We start from the raw sequence: 23,678 nt of genomic DNA, 5'->3' as shown, positions 1-23,678 counted from the left end.
TTGGCTGTGTTGCGTCTTCATTGCTGCGTGTGGGCTTTCTCTAGATGTGGCGAGCAGGGGCTACTCTTCATTGCAGTGCGTGGGCTTCTCATTGTGGTGGCTTCTCTTGTTGCGGAGCACGGACTCCAGGCACACGGGCTTCAGTAGTTGCAGCACGCGGGCTCAGTAGTTGTGGCTCGCGGGCTCTAGAGAGCAGGCTCAGCTGCTCCACTGCATGTGAGATCTTCCCAGACCAGGGCTTGAACCCGTGTCCCCAGCACTGGCAGGTAGATTCTTAACCACTGCACCACCAGGGAAGCCCCCAAGCTGTACCTTTGAGAAGATAATTCTAAAGCTTTGTGAATGTCACAGTACAGACTATGGTTCCAGAACATACATTACCACAATCATTACCAGGCACTTTGGTACGTCTGATCTGAGAACCTCCTCCTGATCTAAAAACAATGTTTGGGGCTCAAAATGTTAGATAAAAAAAAAAATTCACTTGGGGGAATTCCCTGGAAGTCCAGTGGTTAGGATTCCACGCTCTCACTGTGGCGGCCTGGGCCTGATCACTGGTCGGGGAACTAAGATTCTGCAAGCTGTGCGGCATGGCCAAAAAAAAAAAAAAAATTCACTTGGAAGATACAGTAAGTATTGTAACTTCAGGGGTATAAAAACCATTTTTTGCTCATAATAAATAGAAAGATGGTTAAACACTAAGCTACCTCCCCACAAATATCCATTTAAATTAATATGCATACACCCCTACAGACACTTCCTTCATCTTCCTTTACTGTTCTGCCACTCAGTCAGGTCAACCTAATTTCCTTGGAACTAGATCCCTTTTCATACTTCTTCAGGTTGCTAAGTAGATAAATATTAAAAAGTGTGCTGAGTGTGACAGTCTGGTGAAAATTTAAGATGGCCAGAAGATCTTTTAAATCAACTGTTGGATCCCATCATGTCTAGAAAAGCAGAGAACTTACATTCACAATGCATTACTCAGTCAGATGCCCCAATCATATGCTAGGCATCTCACCTTCGATATAGCTTGGACTGTCCGAAAGTCATAATTACCAGTGGTACATGGAATGTAGTCAAGACGAGAATGATCTGGAGAGACAAAAGCATGTGGTAAGAAACATAGTCCGATTACATGCTTGCAACAACTGACCATCTGAACGATTGCCAGGAGCCCTGCTTCGTAGGAGCCTACATTGCAATACTATATCTGAAAACCAAGAAGGACCAAGTGATTAGGGCTTACAATGATTCAAAATTTCCACTCATTTTGTTGAGATGGTCTCATCGCCTACATTTGAAGCAGTGAGACAGAGCTAATCAACTCCACATTACAGTAAAGGAAGGATTTAACTATTTTGTATTCACATTATTCTAAGATATTCTCAAGCAAGAATCATCTCTCTGCTTACAGAGGCTAGAATAGGGTGGATGCTCTAATAGAAGTCACTATGTCACATCGGTCCTTTTCTTCTTCCCCCGGCCGTTAGCTCTCCATGAAATCAATTTTTTAAATAAGCATTTTTCTAGAGAAAAATATGCATGAAGGTAAGATTGTGAAAGATTAGAACAAGCGGCTAGGGAGTCTCAAATAGCCATATAACAAATCTTGGAGACAGCAACTGTCTTAGATAAATGGATAAATCATGGGAAACAGGGAACAACTCAAATTTTAGAAGAAAACGAGACCTGCTTGAAGAAATTCTACCAGGAACTTAAAATTTAATTTATAACTTACTCTTCAGTGCCAAAATTATATTTCTTTCAGCTCTTGATACAGCCATCACGTGCCTCAGTGCTCTGGTGCACACATTACTGGAATACTAGAGGGGCATGAGCTATGGTCCCTGACGTTGTCAGGCAGGGTAATAACCGACACAGGTAATGCCAAGCCCTGATTCAAGACTTGAGGCCAATGAATCCTCAGCATCCCTCCTACTAGGAGATGGGCTACATACTAGGATGGATAAGGGGGAGCTTATTGACTCTCCCGTTCCCCCGATCCTGGCAGTACCTCCTCTGTGGTAGGGGAAGGGACAGAAGATGGAGCTAACAGCGATAAGCCCATGGGCGCTACAATCCTTCAACATTAACTGTGGGAAGGACACCGGAACAATAGAGTTTGGAGGAAAAATGCCAAGATGTGTAATGTGCAGTTTTCCGCTTCCACACAGAAGTCTTCCCTAGTACTGTAAGTCTCCCTTTTCACACATAGCACTCTCTTTCCTCTTTCTTCTTCTTGCTCATCTTGATGCCAAGCAGCCACCAAGGACTAAAAAGGTGTTTATCTTCCTATTATGGAAGAAGGTGGTCACAAGATGTTCCTAGTTCTAAAGCAAAACAAAATCGACCACAGCTTTCTGAAAGTCTGTCCAGCAAACATGCATTTTCTACGACTGAGGTTGGAGACAGTTTCAGAAGGTAAAACACTTAGCGCTTAAACTCCCCAAATCTACACCATCTTCTTGTTAGGATGAATCAACAGACTCAAAACATTACTTACCCCAGTGGTATCTCCAACCCAGGACAAGGATACTGAGCCACTGAGATCATCAAACACATGCTATAAGGGAAAAAAAACCTCAATTTAGAAATGACATCTCCTCTTCAATCTTTGACTTCTTTAAATAATACAGAACACTATTACTTTCAAAGTAATTATGTTTATAATCATAAGGGGATATGGATTCCTGGAACAAAAAAATTTGGACAAGATAGTATTTAACCACTTAACCTAAATTACAAATAAGTTGGAAATTTCAATTCTCTCTCATACAAAGTAAGCCAAGCAGATGAGTTTTCTTCACTGCACCAGATGGGGAGATGGGATAATCTATTTGCCTTCTCCAACAGAACTAAATATAAAGATATAGAAAGTATTCTTAGGATATTTTAAAACAAGAGATCACAGCCCACAATGACAGATATAACTGTAACCCGATCAGCATAGTTAAAATTTTTCTAAGCAGCCTTCACAGTACAGCTGAATAGCTAATAGCTGGATTCCTTCTGCTTCTAGGCTAACTCACCCAAAATGACAAGGGACAGAAGCAAGAGTAAATGCCCTTGTTTCACCTTTTTATTTAATAATAACAACAACAATAATAGTATTAATAATAATAGAACAACCTTAATAGAGATGCGGTGAGTGAGGAGACAAAAACGGGAAAGCTGGTATATTATATCCAAAATATGGTAATCATATTGAAATGCAGCTATAATAATTATTGTACGTGCTTTTGAGTTTTGGTTTTCAACTACTTTCTTCTCTATTTTTAAAATAATATACATCCATTATAGAAAATGTGTACAATAGATATAATAAAGAAAATATAAATCATTCATAATTCTATCACACAGAGATATTCAAGGTTAACATTATGTGTATAATCTACTGGTCTCTATCACTTTTTTAACCGATAAAGAAATAACACCAAAAAGGCAGCATTAGCACTTGGTAAAAATTTCTTACTATATATATAGAAATGTATATAGTAAGAAATGAAGATCCTTCCTCTTTCCCGCCACAGCCCCACCACCCAGAGGGGTTAGTAGTTTAGTCTATATTTCTACTAAATGTTGACGACTATGCTTTTCTTTTATGAAGACTTATATATTATTAAGATTTAAAAAATCTTAAATATGTCCTGCCTTTCCAAATATGCGCAGTTCCTTAGGAGCTGAGGATATAATTTTATAGTCACGGTATGCCCTGTGCCTACCATGATACTTTGCATACTCAATAGGCATTTGTTGAAAGTGATTATACATCCTTCCCAAACCACAAAGTTGATCTCAAAATAGAACATGTCCATAAGCAGCTGGTGGGATTCCAGCTGCTTGGTCACTCAAGCCACCATTCCCAACAGACAAGTCTGAAGAAACAGAACTCAAAACACTAACTGTTTTGCTTATCTTTTAATTTTCCTTTGTGGTCCTCCTAAATGGGCCACTGAATTCACCTATATTATTTCCCCCTGTGCTGTAAGTACCTCTGAGGTCGACAGAATCTCTTGTACAATCTCTGTAAATAGTACAATCAGTGCCACACAGACGGCTTGCTCAGTAAGTGCTGGTTAACTCTCAAACGCTCAGAGCTTCTCACAGCCACTGCAGGACAGAAAGGTTATTCATACATGTAAGCCGGCCAAGCATCTGAGAAAAAGTAGGTCTGCTAGAGACATCTGGAGCCAGAAGCTTAAAAACTGACACAGCAGTGCGTCTTGTAAGATGCCACACAGAGCAAGACAGCATGTTCTCTTGAGTGAGGATACAGTGTCTGAAATTACATCAATGAGCTTCTTGAGGAGAGCAGGAATATTCAGAGCTTCCACAAACACCAGATAGATCACATGGGCTAACAGTTACCTAAACAGAGGCTATCTTTCCAAGAAAGGTTCTGGGCACAACAGCTGACTAGGATAAAAGAAAAATCCCATCCCAGGAGCTCTGGCTAGCTTGATCAAGCTTTCACTTTTCAGGCAATGCTCTACACACCTGACCCAATCAGCAGACACTGGAATTACTCACATCTTCCTACTGCTCAGTCACAGAAAGAGGAGGATTATTAGATGACACTAGCAACCCTCAACTTAACCCAAACAAATCAAAGGATAGCTGACCTCATTCATCATCCAGAGTTCCTTTGGGAAAATGCAGGTGAAATTCATGAATTACAATTGTGGTCTGCTACCCTTAACCTTCCCTTCCCTTCCCAACAACCAATTAAATTTTACTTTTGAAAACACACAAACTCACTGAAAAACTCATCCACCTAGAGAAAAAAGCAATTAATTTTTTATATTTCAGTTTTTACCACTCTTATACTAGAGAACGTAAAAGAGAAAAATGAAATCAGATCTAACAGACCAGAGCTCAGGTGGAAAGAAAAGGTCATATGGAAAGGAGACAAATCCAGGAGAATGGGGAACCAAGACCCCAGATACAATCCTTCCCCTTCAACGGCAGGATTACAGATGTCCAGGAAAAGGGTGGACAATCTGGTCATAGTTAGGAGACAGAATTTACAAATGTCAGCAAAAGGCCATTAATTCTAATGCTTGATTATTTACCGTGTTTAACACAATGTACGTCACTCTACATTATGGTAGTATCTTAGATATTTCAAAACGTGTGTTACTTTTAACTATAGCAACAAGAATCTTGTCTGCCTCCCTCACTAGACCTGAAGCCCATCTGGGGCAGGGACCAAGCCTATTCATTCTGGCAACTAATATATAGCAATAGCACATGGAAGACAATAAATATTGAATTCATTTCCTAGAAGAACTACTTGCAAAGCTCTGAAAAGGAGGATAATGAAGTGAAAAGATAAGGCCAGATCCACTTAATTTCCCCAAGGCAGAAATGAGAATGAAATGTAGAAGTTCTATTCTGAGAGGACTTCTGCTTCTGGCCAAGATGGAGTAACATGGATCAGATTCACCTTCCCACCTGAAGCAACTAAAAAAGCACAGAATATATAAAACAACAGTCTTCAAGACACTGGACTTCCGGCAATGAAGGACAATGATCCCAAACGAGGGCCTATATCTGCCCTAGCTTACTGTCCGGAGATAATTTTCAGGCCACGGTACAAAGAAGAGGAGCCCAGGCAGAGCCCAGAGGTCTTCCTCACTTGAAGAGATGAGCTGATAGCCTGAGGAGGCCAAAGAGGCTGGAGTTCATAGCTTAGTGTATGAAAGAGGAAAGAGCTACAAAGAAAGAGAACAGTGCCAAGTGTTCATCTGAGTACTAATCATCACATGAATGTGAGGAAACTACCTGAGGCCAGGGAAAAACATACCTGAAAAAACTGAAGGAAACAATATCTGTGTGTCACACAGGACCAGAAACAATTTCTGTTCCCAAAAATCATAGGAGAAAACCACATATTTTACAAGGATTTGGACAGAATACTCAGAAAAGTTTTACCTTGGTAATGAAGAAAAATTAATCCTAGACTAAATGCTATACTAGCCTTGCCTAAAAAGCTTAAAAACAAGACCAAAAACTATTGTTAAGTAACCTAACTACGTCCCAAAACAAAGTTCAAGAATATTTACAGGCATATTAAAATATGCAGCACCCAAGAGGACAAAATTCACCACGTCCAACAGTCAATAAAAAATAACCAGGCATGCAAAGAAGAAAACAGGACCCATAATGAAGAGAAAAATCAATCAAACTGACCCGGAAATGACACAGATAATAAGATTAAGGACATTAAAAGTTATAATTATACTCCATATGCTCATTCAAGAAGTTAGAGAATAAACTAACACAACAGTGTAAAGCAATTACATTCCAATATAAAAGAAAAGAAGTTAGAGAACAGACTGAGCAAAGATAAGTATTAAATAAGGATACAGAAGATATTAAAAAAAGACTCAAATTGGACTTCTAGAGATGAGAATTACAACATCTGAGATGAAAATTATACTGGATAGGATTGACAGGAAATTAGACATTGTAGAAGAGAAGATTAACAAACTGGAAGACACTCCCAGTGGAAACTATCCAAACAGAAACACACAAAAAACGACCAGAAAGCTACAGTGCTGGACACCCTATGCCAAACAACTAGCAAGACAGGAACACAACCCCATCCATTAGCATCCATTGGTTCAGTAATAAAAATCTTAAAAGAATCCAGAAAAAAATGATTATTACATACAGAGGAACAAAGAATCATAGTAGACTTCTCTCCAGAAACAATGCAAGCCAGTGTATCAACATCTTTAAAGAATAGGAAAAAAAAAACCTGTAAAGATAGAATTCTATACACAGTGAAAATACCTTTTAATAATGCGGGTCCTGGAGGAGCTGCAAGATGGTGGAAGAGTAAGACGCGGAGATCACCTTCCTCCCCACAAATACATCAGAAATACATCTACATGTGGAACAACTCTTACAGAACACCTACGGAACGCTGGCAGAAGACCTCAGACCTCCCAAAAGGCAAGAAACTCCCCGTATACCTTGGTAGGGTAAAAGAAAAAAGAAAAAACAGAGACAAAGAATAGGGATGGGACCTGCACCAGTGGGAGGGAATGGTGAAGGAGGATAGGTTTCCACACACTAGGAAGACCCTTCGTGGGCAGAGACTGCGGGTGGTGGAGGGGGGAAGCTTCGGAGCCGCAGAGGAGAGCACAGCCACAGGGGTGCGGAGGGCAAAGCGGAGAGATTCCCGCACAGAGGATCGGTGCCGACCAGCACTCACCAGCCCGAGAGGCTTGTCTGCTCACCTGCCGGGGCGGGCAGAGCTGGGAGCTGAGGCTCGGGCTTCGGTCGGATCCCAGGGAGAGGATTGGGGTTGGCGGCGAGAACACAGCCTGCAGGGGGTTAGTGAGCCACAGCTAGCCGGGAGGGAGTCCGGGAAAAAGTCTGGAGCTGCTGAAGAGACAAGAGACTTTTGCTTGCCTCTGTTTCCTGGTGCGCGAGGAGAGGGGAATAGCAGCGCCGCTTAAAGGAGCTCCAGAGACAGGCGCAAGTCGCGGGTATCAGCGCAGACCCCAGAGACGGGCATGAGATGCTAAGGCTGCTACTGCAGCCACCAAGAGGCCTGTGTGCAAACACAGGTCACTACCCACACCTTCCCTCCCGGGAGCCTGTGCAGCCTGCCACTGCCAGGGTCCCGTGATCCAGGGACAACTTCCCCGGGAGAACGCACGGCGTGCCTCAGGCTGGTGCAATGTCATGCTGGCCTCTGCCGCTGCAGGTTCGCCCCGCATCCGTACCCCTCCCTAGCCTTGACCTGAGTGAGCCAGAGCCCCCGAATCAGCTGCTCCGTTAACCCAGTCCTGTCTGAGCGAAGAACAGACGCCCTCAGGTGACCTATACACAGAGGCGGGTCCAAATCCAAAGCTGAACTCCCGGGAGCTATGCGAATAAAGAAGAGAAAGGGAAATTTCTCCCAGCAGCCTCAGGAGCAGCGGATTAAATCTCTCCAATCAACTTGATGCATCTGTGAAATACCTGAATAGACAATGTATCATCCCAAATTGAGGAGAAGGACTTTGGGAGCTATATATATATATATATATATATATATATATATACACATATTTCCCTTTTTCTCTCTTTGTGAGTGTGTATGTGTATGCTTCTGTGTATGATTTTTGTCTGTATAGCTTTGCTTTTACCATTTATCCTAGGGTTCTGCCTGTCTGGGTTTTTTTTTGTTTTTTTTTAATTACTTAAAAAATTTTTTTCTTAATTATTTTTATTTTAATAACTTTATCTTCTTCTTTCTTTCTTTTTTCTCTCCCTTTTATTCTGAGCTGTGTGGAGAACAGGCTCTTGGTGTTCCACCCAGGCGTCAGGGCTGTGCCACTGAGGTGGGAGAGCCAAGTTCAGGAAACTGGTCCACAAGAGACTTCCCAGCTCCACGTAATATCAAACGGTGAAAATCTCCCAGACATCTCCATCTCAATGCCAAGACCCAGCTCCACTCAGCGACCAGCAAGCTCCAGTGCTGGACACCCTATGCCAAACAACTAGCAAGACAGGAACACAACCCCATCCATTAGCACAGAGGCTGCCTAAAATCATAATAAGGCCACAGACACCCCAGAACACACCACCAGATGTGGACCTGCCCACCAGAAAGACAAGATCCAGCCTCATCCACCAGAACACAGGCACTAGGCCCTCCACCAGGAAGCCTACACAACCCACTGAACCAACCTTAGCCACTGGGGACAGACACCAAAAACAACGGGAACTACGAACCTGCAGCCTGTGAAAAGGAGACCAGAAACACAGTAAGTTAAGCAAACTGAGAAGACAAAGAAACACACAGCAGATGAAGGAGCAAGGCAAGAACCCACCAGACCTAACAAATGAAGAGGAAATAAGCAGTCTACCTGAAAAATAATTCAGAATAATGATAGTAAAGATGATCCAAAATCTTGGAAATAGAACAGAGAAAATACAAGAAACGTTTAACAAGGACCTATAAGAATTAAAGAGCAAAAAAACAGAGATGAACAATACAATAAATGAAATTAAAAATTCTCTAGAAGGGATCAATAGCAGAATAACTGAGGCAGAAGAACGGATAAGTGACCTGGAAGATAAAATAATGGAAATAACTACTGCAGAGCAGAATAAAGAAAAAAGAATGAAAAGAATTGAGGACACTCTCAGAGACCGCTGGGACAACATTAAATGCACCAACATTCGAATTATAGGGGTCCCAGAAGAGGAAGAGAAAAAGAAAGGGACTGAGAAAATATTTGAAGAGATTATAGTTGAAAACTTCCCTAATATGGGAAAGGAAATAGTTAAGTCAAGGAAGCACAGAGAGTCCCATACAGGATAAATCCAAGGAGAAACACGCCAAGACACATATTAATCAAACTATCAAAAATTAAATACAAAGAACAAATATTAAAAGCAGCAAGGGAAAAACAAAAAGTAACTCATAAGGGAATCCCCATAAGGTTAACAGCTGATCTTTCAGCAGAAACTCTGCAAACCAGAAGGGAGCGGCAGGACATATTTAAGGTGTTGAAAGAGAAAACCCTACAACCAAGATTACTCTACCCTGCAAGGATCTCATTCAGATTTGACAGAGAAATTAAAAGCTTTACAGACAAGCAAAAGCTAAGAGAATTCAGCACCACCAAACCAGCTTTACAACAAATGCTAAAGGAACTTCTCTAGGCAGGAAATACAAGAGAAGGAAAAGACCTACAATAATAAACCCAAAAGAATTAAGAAAATGGTAATAGGAACATACATATTGATAATTACCTTAAATGTAAATGGATTAAATTCTCCAACCAAAAGACATAGACTGGCTGAATGGATACAAAAACAAGACCCATATATATACTGTCTACAAGAGACCCACTTCAGACCTAGGGACACATACAGACTGAAAGTGAGGGGATGGAAAAAGATAGTCCATGCAAATGGAAATCAAAAGAAAGCTGGAGTAGCAATTCTCATATCAGACAAAATAGACTTTAAAACAAAGACTATTACAAGAGACAAAGAAGGACACTACATAATGATCAAGGGATCAATCCAAGAAGAAGATATGACAATTGTAAATATTTATGCATCCAATGTAGGAGCACCTCAATACATAAGGCAAATACTAACAGCCATAAAAGGGGAAATCGACAGTAACACATTCATAGTAGGGGACTTTAACACCCCACTTTTACCAATAGACAGATCATACAAAATGAAAATAAATAAGGAAACAAAAACTTTAAATGATACATTAAAGAAGATGGACTTAATTGATATTTATAGGACATTCCATCCAAAGACAACAGAATACACATTCTTCTCAAGTGCTCATGGAACATTCTCCAGGACAGATCATACCTTGGGTCACAAATCAAGCCTTGGTAAATTTAAGAAAACTGAAATCATATCGAGTATCTTTTCCGACCACAACGCTATGAGACTAGATATCAATTACAGGAAAAATTCTGTAAGAAATACAAACCATGGAGGCTAAACAACACACTACTTAATAACCAAGAGATCACTGACGAAATCGAAGAGGAAATCAAAAAATACATAGAAACAAATGACAAGGAAAACATGACGATCCAAAACCTATGGGATGCAGCAAAAGCAGTTCTAAGAGGGAAGTTTATAGCAATACAATCTTACCTTAAGAAACAGGAAACATCTCGAATAAACAACCTAACCTTGCACCTAAAGCAATTAGAGAAAGAAGAACAAAAAAACCCCAAAGTTAGCAGGAGGAAAGAAATCATAAAGATCAGATCAGAAAGAAATGAAAAAGAAATGAAGGAAATGATAGCAAAGATCAATAAAACTAAAAGCTGGTTCTTTGAGAAGATAAACAAAATTGATAAACCATTAGCCAGACACATCAAGAAAAAAAAGGGAGAAGACTCAAATCAATAGAATTAGAAATGAAAAAGGAGAAGTAACAACTGACACTGCAGAAACACAAAGGATCATGAGAGATTACTACAAGCAACTCTATGCCAATAATTGGACAACCTGGAAGAAATGGACAAATTCTTAAAAATGCACAACCTTCCAAGACTGAACCGGGAAGAAATAGAAAATATGAACAGACCAATCACAAGCACTGAAATTGAAAATGTGATTAAAAATCTTCCAAGAAACAAAAGCCCACGACCAGATGGCTTCACAGGAGAATTCTATCAAACATTTAGAGAAGAGCTAACACCGGTCCTTCTCAAACTCTTACAAAATATAGCAGAGGAAGGAACACTCCCAAACTCATTCTACGAGGCCACCATCATTCTGATACCAAAACCAGACAAAGATGTCACAAAGAAAGAAAACTACAGGCCAACATCACTGATGAACACAGATGCAAAAATCCTCAACAAAATACTAGCAAACAGAATCCAACAGCACATTAAAAGGATCATACACTATGATAAAGTGGGGTTTATCCCAGAAATGCAAGGATTCTTCAATATAAGCAGATCAATCAATTTGATCCACCATATTAACAAATTAAAGGAGAAAAACCATATGATCATCTCAATAGATGCAGAGAAAGCTTTTGACAAAATTCAACACCCATTTATGACAAAAACCCTCCAGAAAGTAGGCATAGAGGGAACTTTCTTCAACATAATAAAGACCATATATGACAAATCAAGAGCCAACATCGTCCTCAATGGTGAAAAACTGAAACCATTTCCACTAAGACCAGGAACAAGACAAGGTTGCCCACTCTCACCACTATTATTCAACATAGCTTTGGAAGTCCTAGCCACAGCAATCGGAGAAGAAAAAGAAATAAAAGGAATTCAAATTGGAAAAGAAGAAGTAAAGCTGTCACTGTTTACAGATGACATGATACTATACATAGAGAATCCTAAAGACGCTACCAGAAAACTACTAGAGCTAATCAATGAATTTGGTAAACTAGCAGGATACAAAATTAATGCACAGAAATCTCTTGCATTCCTATACACTAAGGATGCAAAATATGAAAGTGAAATTAAGAAAACACTCCCATTTACCATTGGAACAAAAAGAATAAAATATCTAGGAATAAACCTACCTAAGGAGACAAAAGACATGTATGTAGAAAATTATAAGACACTGATGAAAGAAATTAAAGATGATACAAATAGATGGAGAGATATACCATGTTCTTGGATTGGAAGAATCAACATTGTGAAAATGACTCTACTACCCAAAGCAATCTACAGATTCAATGCAATCCCTATCAAACTACCACGGGCATTTTTCACAGAACTAGAACAAAAAATTTCACAATTTGTATGGAAACACAAAAGACCTCGAATAGCCAAAGCACTCTTGAGAAAGAAAAATGGAGCTGGAGGAATCAGGCTCCCTTACTTCAGACTATACTACAAAGCTACAATAATCAAGACAGTATTGTACTGGCAAAAAAACCCAGAAATATAGATCAATGGAACAGGATAGAAAGCCCGGAGATAAACCCACGCACATATGGTCACCTTATCTTTGATAAAGGAGGCAAGAATATACAGTGGAGAAAAGACAGCCTCTTCAATAAGTGGTGCTGGAAAAACTGGACAGCTACATGTAAAAGAATGAAATTAGAACATTCCCTAACACCAAACACAAAAATAAACTCAAAATGGATTAAAGACCTAAATGTAAGTCCAGACACCATCAAACTCTTAGAGGAAAACATAGGCAGAACACTCTATGACATAAATCACAGCAAGATCGTTTTTGACCCATTTCCTACAGAAATGGAAATAAAAACAAAAATAAACAAATGGTACCTAATGAAACGTAAAAGCTTTTGTACAGCAAAGGAAACCATAAACAAGACCAAAAGACAACCCTCAGAATAGGAGAAAATATTTGCAAATGAAGCAACTGACAAAGGATTAATCTCCAAAACATAAAAGCAACTCATGCAGCTCAATATCAAAAGAACAAACAACCCAACCCCAAAATGGGCAGAAGACCTAAATAGACATTTCTCCAAAGAAGATATACAGATGGCCAACAAACACATGAATGACTGCTCAACATCATTAATCATTAGAGAAATGCAAATCAAAACTACAATGAGATATCATCTCACACCAGTCAGAATGGCCATCATCAAAAAATCTAGAAACAATAAATGCTGGAGAGGGTGTGGAGAAAAGGGAACACTCTTGCACTGCTGGTGGGAATGTGAATTGGTACAGCCACTATGGAGAACAGTATGGAGGTTCCTTAAAAAACTACAAATAGAACTACCATATGACCCAGCAATCCCACTACTGGCCATATACCCTGAGAAAACCATAATTCAAAAAGAGTCATGTACCACAATGTTCATTGCAGCTCTATTTACAATTGCCAGGACATGGAAGCAACCTAAGTGTCCATTGACAGATGAATGGTTAAAGAAGATGTGGCACATATATACAATGGAATATTACTCAGCCATAAAAAGGAACGAAACTGAATTATTTGTAGTGAGGTCGATGGACCTAGAGACTGTCATTCAGAGTGAAGGAAGTCAGAAAGAGAAAAACAAATACCGTATGCTAACACATATATATGGAATCTAAAAGAAAAAAAAAGGTCAGAAGAATCTAGGGGCAAGACAGGAATAAAGATGCAGACCTACTAGAGAATGAACTTGAGGATACGGGGAGGGGGAAGGGTAAGCTGGGACAAAGTGAGAGAGTGGCATGGACATATATACACTACCAAACGTAAAATAGATACCTAGTGGGAAGCAGCCACATAGCACAAGGAGATCAGTTCAGTGCTTTGTGACCACCTAGAGGGGTGGCATAGGGAGGGTGAGAGGGAGGGAGATGCAAGAGGGAAGAGATATAAGGACATATGTATATGTATAACTGATTCACTTTGTTATAAAGCAGAAACTGACACACCATTGTAAAGCAATTATACTCTAATAAAGATGTTAAAAAAATAAAAAATGATTGTAGTTGACAATTGCATAACTCTCTGAATGTATGAAAAATCAATAAATTTTACACATTAAAAAAAATGCAGAGACTTCCAGGAAGATGGCGGAAGAGTAAGACGTGGAGATCACCTTCCTCCCCACAGATACACCAGAAATACATCTACGCGTGGAACAACTCCTACGGAGCACCTACTGAACGCTGGCAGAAGACCTCAGACCTCCCAAAAGGCAAGGAAACCCCCACGTACCTGGTTAGGGCAAAAGAAAAAACTAAACAGAGACAAAAGGATAGGGACGGGTCCTGCACCAGCGGGAGAGAGCTGTGAAGGAGGAAAAGTGTCCACACACTAGGAAGCCCCTTCGCGGGTGGAGACTTCGGGAGGCGGAGTGGGGGAGCTTGGGAGCCGCGGAGGAGAGCACAGCAACAGGGGTGCGGAGGGCAAAGCGGACAGATTCCAGCGCAGAGGATCGGGCCGACCGGAACTCGCCAGCCGAAAGGCTTGTCTGCTCGCCCGCCGGGACGGGCGGGACTGGGAGCTGAGGCTCCGGCTTTTGTCGGAGCGCCGGGAGAGGACTGAGGTTGGCGGCGTGAACACAGCCTGCAGGGCGTTAGTGCACCGCGGCTAGCCGGGAGAGAGTCCGGGGAAAAGACTGGACCTGCCGAAGAGGCAAGAGACTTTTTCTTCCCTCTTTGTTTCCTGGTGCACGAGGAGAGGGGATTAAGAACGCTGCTTGAGAGAGCTCCAGGGACGGGCGCGAGCCACGGCTAAAAGTGCGGAGCCCAGAGACAGACATGAGACGCTAAGACCGCTGCTGCCGCCACCAGGAGGCCTGTGTGCGAACACAGGTCACTAGCCACACGCCCTTCTGGGGAGCCTGTGCAGCCCGCCACTGCCAGGGTCCCGGGATCCAGGGACAACTCCCCCGGGAGAACGCACGGCGCGCCTCAGGCTGCAACCTCACGCTGGCCTCTGCCGCCGCAGGCCCGCCCCGCACTCCGTGCCCCTCCCTACCGCCCCCCCCCCCCCCCCCCCCCCCCGGCCTGAGTGAGCCAGAGCCTCCGAGTCAGCGGCTCCTTTAACCCCGTCCTGTCTGAGCAAAGAACAGACGCCCTCTGGCGACCTACACGCACAGGCGGGGCCAAATCCAAAGCTGAGCCCCTGGGAACTGTGAGAACAAAGAAGAGAAAGGGAAATCTCTCCCAGCAGCCTCAGAAGCAGCGGATTAAAGCTCCACAATCAACTTGATATACCCTGCATCTGTGGAATACCTGAATAGACAACAATCATCCCAAATTAAGGAGCCCTGTGGATGAAAGGCTCTTGGGGCTGCAGCCAGGAGTCAGTGCTGTGCCTCTGAGGTGGGAGAGCCAACTTCAGGACACTGGTCCACAAGAGGCCTCCCAGCTGCACATAATATCAAACAGCAAAAATCTCCGAGAGATCTCCATCTCAACGCCAGCACCCAGCTTCACTCAACGACCAGCAAGCTACAGTGCTGGACATCCTATGCCAAACAACTAGCAAGACAGGAACACAACCCCACCCATTAGCAGAGAGGCTGCCCAAAATCATAATAAGTCTACAGACACCCCAAAACACACCACCAGACGTGGACCTGCCCACCAGAAAGACAAGATCCAGCCTCATCCACCAGAACACAGGCACTAGTACCCTCCACCAGGAAGCCTACACAACCCACTGAACCAACCTTAGCCACTGGGGACAGACACAAAAAACAACAGGAACTACGAACCTTCAGCCTGCAAAAAAGGAGACCCCAAACACAGTAAGATAAGCAAAATGAAAAGACAGAAAAACACACTGCAGATGAAGGAGCAAGATAAAAACCCACCAGACCTAACAAATGAAGAGGAAATAGGCAGTCTACCTGAAAAAGAATTCAGAATAATGATAGTAAGGTTGATCCGAAATCTTGGAGATAGAATGGACAATAGAATGGACAAAATGCAAGAATCAGTTAATAAGGACCTAGAAGAACTAAAGATGAAACAAGCAACGATGAACAACACAATAAATGAAATTAAAAGTACTCTAGATGGGATCAATAGCAGAATAACTGAGGCAGAAGAACGGATAAGTGACCTGGAAGATAAAATAGTGGAAATAACTACTGCAGAGCAGAATAAAGAAAAAAGAATGAAAAGAACTGAGGACAGTCTCAGAGACCTCTGGGACAACATTAAACGCACCAACATTCGAATTATAGGGGTTCCAGAAGAAGAAGAGAAAAAGAAAGGGACTGAGAAAATATTTGAAGAGATTATAGTTGAAAACTTCCCTAATATGGGAAAGGAAATAGTTAATCAAGTCCAGGAAGCACAGAGAGTCCCATACAGGATAAATCCAAGGAGAAATACGCCAAGACACATATTAATCAAACTATCAAAAATTAAATACAAAGAAAACGTATTAAAAGCAGCAAGGGAAAAACAACAAATAACACACAAGGGAATCTCCATAAGGTTAACAGCTGATCTTTCAGCAGAAACTCTGCAAGCCAGAAGGGAGTGGCAGGACATATTGAAAGTGTTGAAGGAGAAAAACCTGCAACCAAGATTACTCTACCCAGCAAGGATCTCATTCAGATTTGATGGAGAAATTAAAACCTTTACAGACAAGCAAAAGCTGAGAGTTCAGCAACACCAAACCAGCTCTACAACAACTGCTAAAGGAACTTCTCTAGGCAAGAAACACAAAAAGAAGGAAAAGACCTACAATAACAAACCCAAAACAATTAAGAAAATGGGAATGGGAACACACATATCGATAATTACCTTAAATGTAAATGGACTAAATGCTCCCACCAAAAGACACAGATTGGCTGAATGGATACAAAAACAAGACCCATATATTTGCTGTCTACAAGAGACCCACTTCAGACCTAGAGACACATACAGACTGAAAGTAAGGGGATGGAAAAAGGTATTTCATGCAAATGGAAACCAAAAGAAAGCTGGAGTAGCAGTTCTCATATCAGACAAAATAGACTTTAAAACAAAGACTATTAGAAGAGACAAAGAAGGACACTACATAATGATCAAGGGATCGATCCAAGAGGAAGATATAACAATTGTAAATATTTATGCACCCAACATGGGTGCACCTCAATACATAAGGCAAATACTGACAACCATAAAAGGGGAAATCGACAGTGACACATTCATAGTAGGGGACTTTAACACCCCACTTTCACCAATGGACAGATCATCCAAAATGAAAATAAATAAGGAAACACAAGCTTTAAATGATACATTAAACGAGATGGAGTTAATTGATATTTATAGGACATTCCATCCAAAAACAACAGAATACACGTTTTTCTCAAGTGCTCATGGAACAGTCTCCAGGATAGATCATATCTTGGGTCACAAATCAAGCCTTGGTAAATTTAAGAAAATTGAAATTGTATCAAGTATCTTTTCCGACCACAACGCTATGAGACTCGATATCAATTACAGGAGAAGATCTGTAAAAAATACAAACACATGGAGGCTAAACAATACACTACTTAATAACGAAGTGATCACTGAAGAAATCAAAGGGGAAATCAAAAAATACCTAGAAACAAATGACAATGGAGACACGACAACTCAAAATCTATGGGATGCAGCAAAAGCAGTTCTAAGAGGGAAGTTTATAGCAATACAATCTTACCTTAAGAAACAGGAAACATCTCGAATAAACAACCTAACCTTGCACCTAAAGCAATTAGAGAAAGAAGAACAAAAAAACCCCAAAGTTAGCAGGAGGAAAGAAATCATAAAGATCAGATCAGAAAGAAATGAAAAAGATATGAAGGAAATGATAGCAAAGATCAATAAAACTAAAAGCTGGTTCTTTGAGAAGATAAACAAAATTGATAAACCATTAGCCAGACACATCAAGAAAAAAAGGGAGAAGACTCAAATCAATAGAATTAGAAATGAAAAAGGAGAAGTAACAACTGACACTGCAGAAATACAAAAGATCATGAGAGATTACTACAAGCAACTCTATGCCAATAAAATGGACAACCTGGAAGAAATGGACAAATTCTTAGAAAGGCACAACCTGCCAAGACTGAATCAGGAAGAAATAGAAAATATGAACAGACCAATCACAAGCACTGAAATTGAAACTGTGATTAAAAATCTTCCAACAAGCAAAAGCCCAGGACCAGATGGCTTCACAGGAGAATTCTATCAAACATTTAGAGAAGAGCTATCACCTATCCTTCTCAGACTCTTCCAAAATATAGCAGAGGGAGGAACACTCCCCAACTCATTCTATGAGGCCACCATCACCCTGATACCAAAACCAGACAAGGATGTCACAAAGAAAGAAAACTACAGGCCAATATCACTGATGAACATAGATGCATAGATCCTCAACAAAATACTAGCAAACAGAATCCAACAGCACATTAAACGGATCATACACTATGATCAAGTGGGGTTTATTCCAGGAATGCAAGGATTCTTCAATATACGCAAATCAATCAATGTGATCCACCATATTAACAAATTGAAGGAGAAAAACCATATGATCATCTCAATAGATGCAGAGAAAGCTTTTGACAAAATTCAACACCCATTTATGATAAAAACCCTGCAGAAAGTAGGCATAGAGGGAACTTTCCTCAACATAATAAAGGCCATATATGACAAACCCACAGCCAACATCGTCCTCAATGGTGAAAAACTGAAACCATTTCCACTAAGATCAGGAACAAGACAAGGTTGCCCACTCTCACCACTATTATTCAACACAGTTTTGGAAGTTTTAGCCACAGCAATCAGAGAAGAAAAGGAAATAAAAGGAATCCAAATCGGAAAAGAAGAAGTAAAGCTGTCACTGTTTGCAGATGACATGATACTATACATACAGAATCCTAAAGACGCTACCAGAAAACTACTAGAGCTAATCAATGAATTTGGTAAAGTAGCAGGATACAAAATTAATGCACAGAAATCTCTGGCATTCCTATACACTAAGGATGAAAAATCTGAAAGTGAAATCAAGAAAACACTCCCATTTACCATTGGAACAAAAAGAATAAAATACCTAGGAATAAACCTACCTAAGGAGACAAAAGACCTGTATGCAGAAAATTATAAGACACTGATGAAAGAAATTAAAAATGATACAAATAGATGGAGAGATATACCATGTTCTTGGATTGGAAGAATCAACATTGTGAAAATGACTCTACTACCCAGAGCAATCTACAGATTCAATGCAATCCCTATGAAACTACCACTGGCATTTTTCACAGAACTAGAACAAAAAATTTCACAATTTGTATGGAAACACAAAAGACCCCGAATAGCCAAAGCAATCTTGAGAACGAAAAATGGAGCTGGAGGAATCAGGCTTCCTGACTTCAGACTATACTACAAAGCTACAGTAATCAAGACAGTATGGTACTGGCACAAAAACAGAAATATAGATCAATGGAACAGGATAGAAAGCCCGGAGATAAACCCACGCACATATGGTCACCTTATCTTTGACAAAGGAGGCAGAAATGTACAGTGGAGAAAGGACAGCCTATTCAATAAGTGGTGCTGGGAAAACTGGACAGCTACATGTAAAAGTATGAGATTAGATCACTCCCTAACACCACACACAAAAATAAGCTCAAAATGGATTAAAGACCTAAATGTAAGGCCAGAAACTATCAAACTCTTAGAGGAAAACATAGGCAGAACACTCTATGACATAAATCACAGCAAGGTCCTTTTTGACCCACCTCCTAGAGAAATGGAAATAAAAACAAAAGTAAACAAATGGGACCTAATGAAACTTAAAAGCTTTTGCGCAGCAAAGGAAACCATAAAGAAGACCAAAAGACAACCCTCAGAATGGGAGAAAATATTTGCAAATGAAGCAACTGACAAAGGATTAATCTCCAAAATTTATAAGCAGCTCATGCAGCTTAATAACAAAAAAACAAACAACCCAATCCAAAAATGGGCAGAAGACCTAAATAGACATTTCTCCAAAGAAGATATACAGAGTGCCAACAAACACATGAAAGAATGCTCAACATCACTAATCATTAGAGAAATGCAAATCAAAACTACAATGAGATATCATCTCACACCAGTCAGAATGGCCATCATCAAAAAATCTAGAAACAATAAATGCTGGAAAGGGTGTGGAGAAAAGAGAACCCTCTTATACTGTTGGTGGGAATGTAAATTGATACAGCCACTGTGGAGAACAATATGGAGGTTCCTTAAAAAGCTACAAATAGAACTACCATATGACCCAGCAATCCCACTACTGGGCATATACCCTGAGAAAACCATAATTCAAAAAGAGTCATGTACCACAATGTTCATTGCAGCTCTATTTACAATAGCCCAGAGATGGAAACAACCTAAGTGTCCATCATCGGATGAATGGATAAAGAAGATGTGGCACATATATACAATGGAATATTACTCAGCCATAAAAAGAGACGAAATTGAGCTATTTGTAATGAGGTGGATAGACCTAGAGTCTGTCATACAGAGTGAAGTAAGTCAGAAAGAGAGAGACAAATACCGTATGCTAACACATATATATGGAATTTAAGAAAAAAAAATGTCATGAAAAACCTAGGGGTGAAACAGGAATAAAGACACAGACTTACTAGAGAATGGACTTGAGGATATGGGGAGGGGGAAGGGTAAACGGTGACAAAGCGATAAAGAGGCATGGACATATATACACTACCAAACGTAAGGTAGATAGCTAGTGGGAAGCAGCCGCATAGCACAGGGAGATCAGCTCGGTGCTTTGTGACCGCCTGGAGGGGTGGGATAGGGAGGGTGGGAGGGAGGGAGACGCAAGCGGGAAGAGATATGGGAACATATGTATATATATAACTGATTCATTTTGTTGTGAAGCTGAAACTAACAAAAAAAAAAAAAGGAAAAAAAAATAAAAAGATGTTTAAATATAAAAAAAAAATGCAGGTTTTAAAGAAGAAAGGTTCTGTTCTCAACATATCCATTGCTCCTCAGCATTATATGGTGGGTTTTTCTTTTCTTTTTTTAATTTTATTGAAGTATAGTTGATTTACAATGTTGTGTTTAATTTCTGCTGTACAGCAAAGTGACTCAGTTATACATACTGGGTTGGTCAAAAAGTTAGTTTGGGTTTTTCCTTAACATCTTATGGAAAAAACCCAAATGAACTTTTTGGCCAACCCAATATACCTATTCTTTTCCATTATGGTTTATCACAGGATGTTGAATATAATTCCCCGTACTATACAGTAGAACCCTGTTGTTTATCCGTTTTATATACAATAGTTTGCATCTGCTAATCCCAAAATCCCAATCCTTCCCTCACACACATACACCCCACCACCAGGAACCACAAGTCTGTTCTCTGTATCTGTGAGTCTGTTTTTGTTTTGTACTTATGTTCATTTGTGTCCTATTTTAGATTCCACATATAAGTAATATTGTATGGTATTTGTCTTTCTCTTTCTGACTTACTTCTCTCAGTATGAAAATCTCTAGGTCCATCCATGTCATTGCAAATGGCATTACAGTATTTCATTATTTTTTATGGCTGAGTAATATTCCATTGTGTACATACATCTGTATCTATTCACCTGTCGATGGACATTTAGGTTGTTTTTATGTCTTGGCTATTGTAAATAGCACCGCCATGAACATAGGAGTGCATGTATCTTTCAGAATTATAGTTTTGTCTGTGTATGTCCAGGAGTGGGATTGCTGGACCATATGGCAAAGTCTATTTTTAGTTTTCTGAGGAATCTCCATACTGTTTTCCATAGTGGCTGCACCAATTTACATTCCCACGTTGTGGGTGTTTCTTTTTGATAGCCACAAGAGAGGGACTACACCAATGCAAAAGATCTGAAAGACAGCTGAAATCCCATTTTTCCATGTAAAACCAACCACTCTAGTTCCTAATTATCAGAGCTTGAATAACCTCTTCTTAGGTATTATTCTCACAGCACTTATTGATGTTGCTTGTACTATAACTATTTACATATTTGGCTACCTCTCAAATCATGTTAGGAATTCTTAGATGGCAAACAGTATGATCTGGTATTTCCTGTCAGGCCTAGCACAAGGTCTTATAGATAGTAAGTTCTCCAAGACCATCTCCGTAAAAGTGTATTCCCAAACCCCTGCTACCAAAATTGATCCGTGTGTAATCTCCCCTCTACCGTGATTACCACCATTTCAGTAAATACTAGCTAAGTAGGGTTTCTTCCTATGCCAGCCACAACATTGTTAAACACTAGTATGTGTTCTTGGGTATTCACACATACAATAGTGACCTTACTCCTCTCCTTCACTGTAGTTACCATCAATTCCATATAGTCAAAAATTGATAAACACATCAAAGTGTTTAGAGGCAACGGCCAGGAGTAGACTACACAGAAGAGAAATTCAAATATTTGAGTATGAAGAAATAAAAGTCTGTCCACTAAGATTTAAGCAGGGCTGACAGAGGTGGGAGCAGTTGGGAGCAATAGCAAGGTATGGTAGAGGGAGTTGTGCAGGCAGAACAAACACGAAGATATAGGCAAGTATTTTGAAAAAGTTCAAAGGGTAACACAAATAAAATATATTAACTTCACCAACTAGTAAAGTGCTACGTATACGGTAGATGCTATTAAGTACTTGTTAAATAAGAATTTCAAGATCAGGATAAACACAGTTATAGTGGGAATAAAAGGAAAATAAAAATAGAGAAAAGGAAATGTGTGTGAAAAGAAAAAGTACTTCTTGAAATACCCAAAGAAAGCTGAGACGAGGCCACAGGATCACTCACTCAAACAAGGAAGGTTTCCCAGGGCAGCCTGGTTCTTACTTTCTTTTACCCCACAAGAGTCAGATCTATTCTTGGGAGAAACTAAACCCAAAAGATTCCACGGTATGTTGTGTTCATTCTGGATTGAAAATATATGGTGCTTCTCTGCTGCCTTTCTGAGCATCACAATGTACACATTCCTGGTCCTAAGCAAAAGCAAATGATACTCCTTGGCGATGGGATAAATGGAAGGGGGGTTATGTTCTACCTATGTAATGGTCAATTGGCTAGTTGGCTGCCTCCATATTCTTTTCTAGGATTTCATTTGTTTTGGTCCTTTGTAAGTAAAACTTGGAACTCTTTCTGCCTATCATACTATTATTAGATAAAGAATCCCAAACTGCATTTTCCTGCATTAACCTATTTTATTCTCCCCATTATCACTTTGGTCCTTCTATTTAAGGGAGCCTTTTCTTTCCCAGAATGGCATAAAGTTTTTTGAATAGTTGTACTGTGTGATACAAATAAAAACAAATTGTAAAAAGAAAAAAAAATGAGGAAGGTTTCCAACGGTACATACAGCTGAACATAATCAACTAATAAGTTATGGTTCAACTGCTCTAATCAAGGCAAAGTTAGATGAATAAAAGAAATAAGAGCAGAGGACAAAACTCTGGATAGAAAGAACTGAAAGGCAGAATAAGCCCTTTAGGAAGAGAAAACCCCAAACCTCCAACACAATATTTCCAATGAATATCCTACAATATTAAAATACTAAACATATAAATAAAACATTTAGGAGTTGAGGAGTCCAGCCAATAGAAGGTAAAGTGTCTACTTCAAGCATTGTTACAAAAAAGATGTTATGTATTAGCTGTATACATGACAAATGAAATGGAGGAGATGGCAGAGAGCTGAAGCCTGTTTTATTTCTGGTAAACAATAGTTGTGCTGCTCCAATGTAGTATGCT

At 40.1% G+C, this 23,678-nt stretch overlaps 1 protein-coding gene across 4 annotated transcripts in view; it reads right to left on the bottom strand.

Annotated features, from left to right (window-relative positions):
- Positions 1-23,678, bottom strand: part of SORT1 (sortilin 1) — an 81,399-nt gene that overhangs the window by 43,170 nt on the left and 14,551 nt on the right. For all 4 annotated transcript variants that reach the window (XM_060139440.1, XM_060139442.1, XM_060139441.1 and 1 more), the window contains exons 2-3: positions 2,507-2,566; positions 1,022-1,095 (exon numbers count right to left, since the gene is read on the bottom strand). In XM_060139440.1, the coding sequence (XP_059995423.1) occupies positions 1,022-1,095; positions 2,507-2,566 (134 nt within the window). The remainder of the gene's footprint in view (positions 1-1,021; positions 1,096-2,506; positions 2,567-23,678) is intronic.

Source organism: Lagenorhynchus albirostris, chromosome 2 (assembly GCF_949774975.1).
Source record: "Lagenorhynchus albirostris chromosome 2, mLagAlb1.1, whole genome shotgun sequence".
NCBI classification, from domain to species: Eukaryota; Metazoa; Chordata; class Mammalia; order Artiodactyla; family Delphinidae; genus Lagenorhynchus; species Lagenorhynchus albirostris.
The sequence above is the reverse complement of the archived record's forward strand: the minus strand, read 5'-3'. Positions and strand labels throughout refer to the sequence as shown.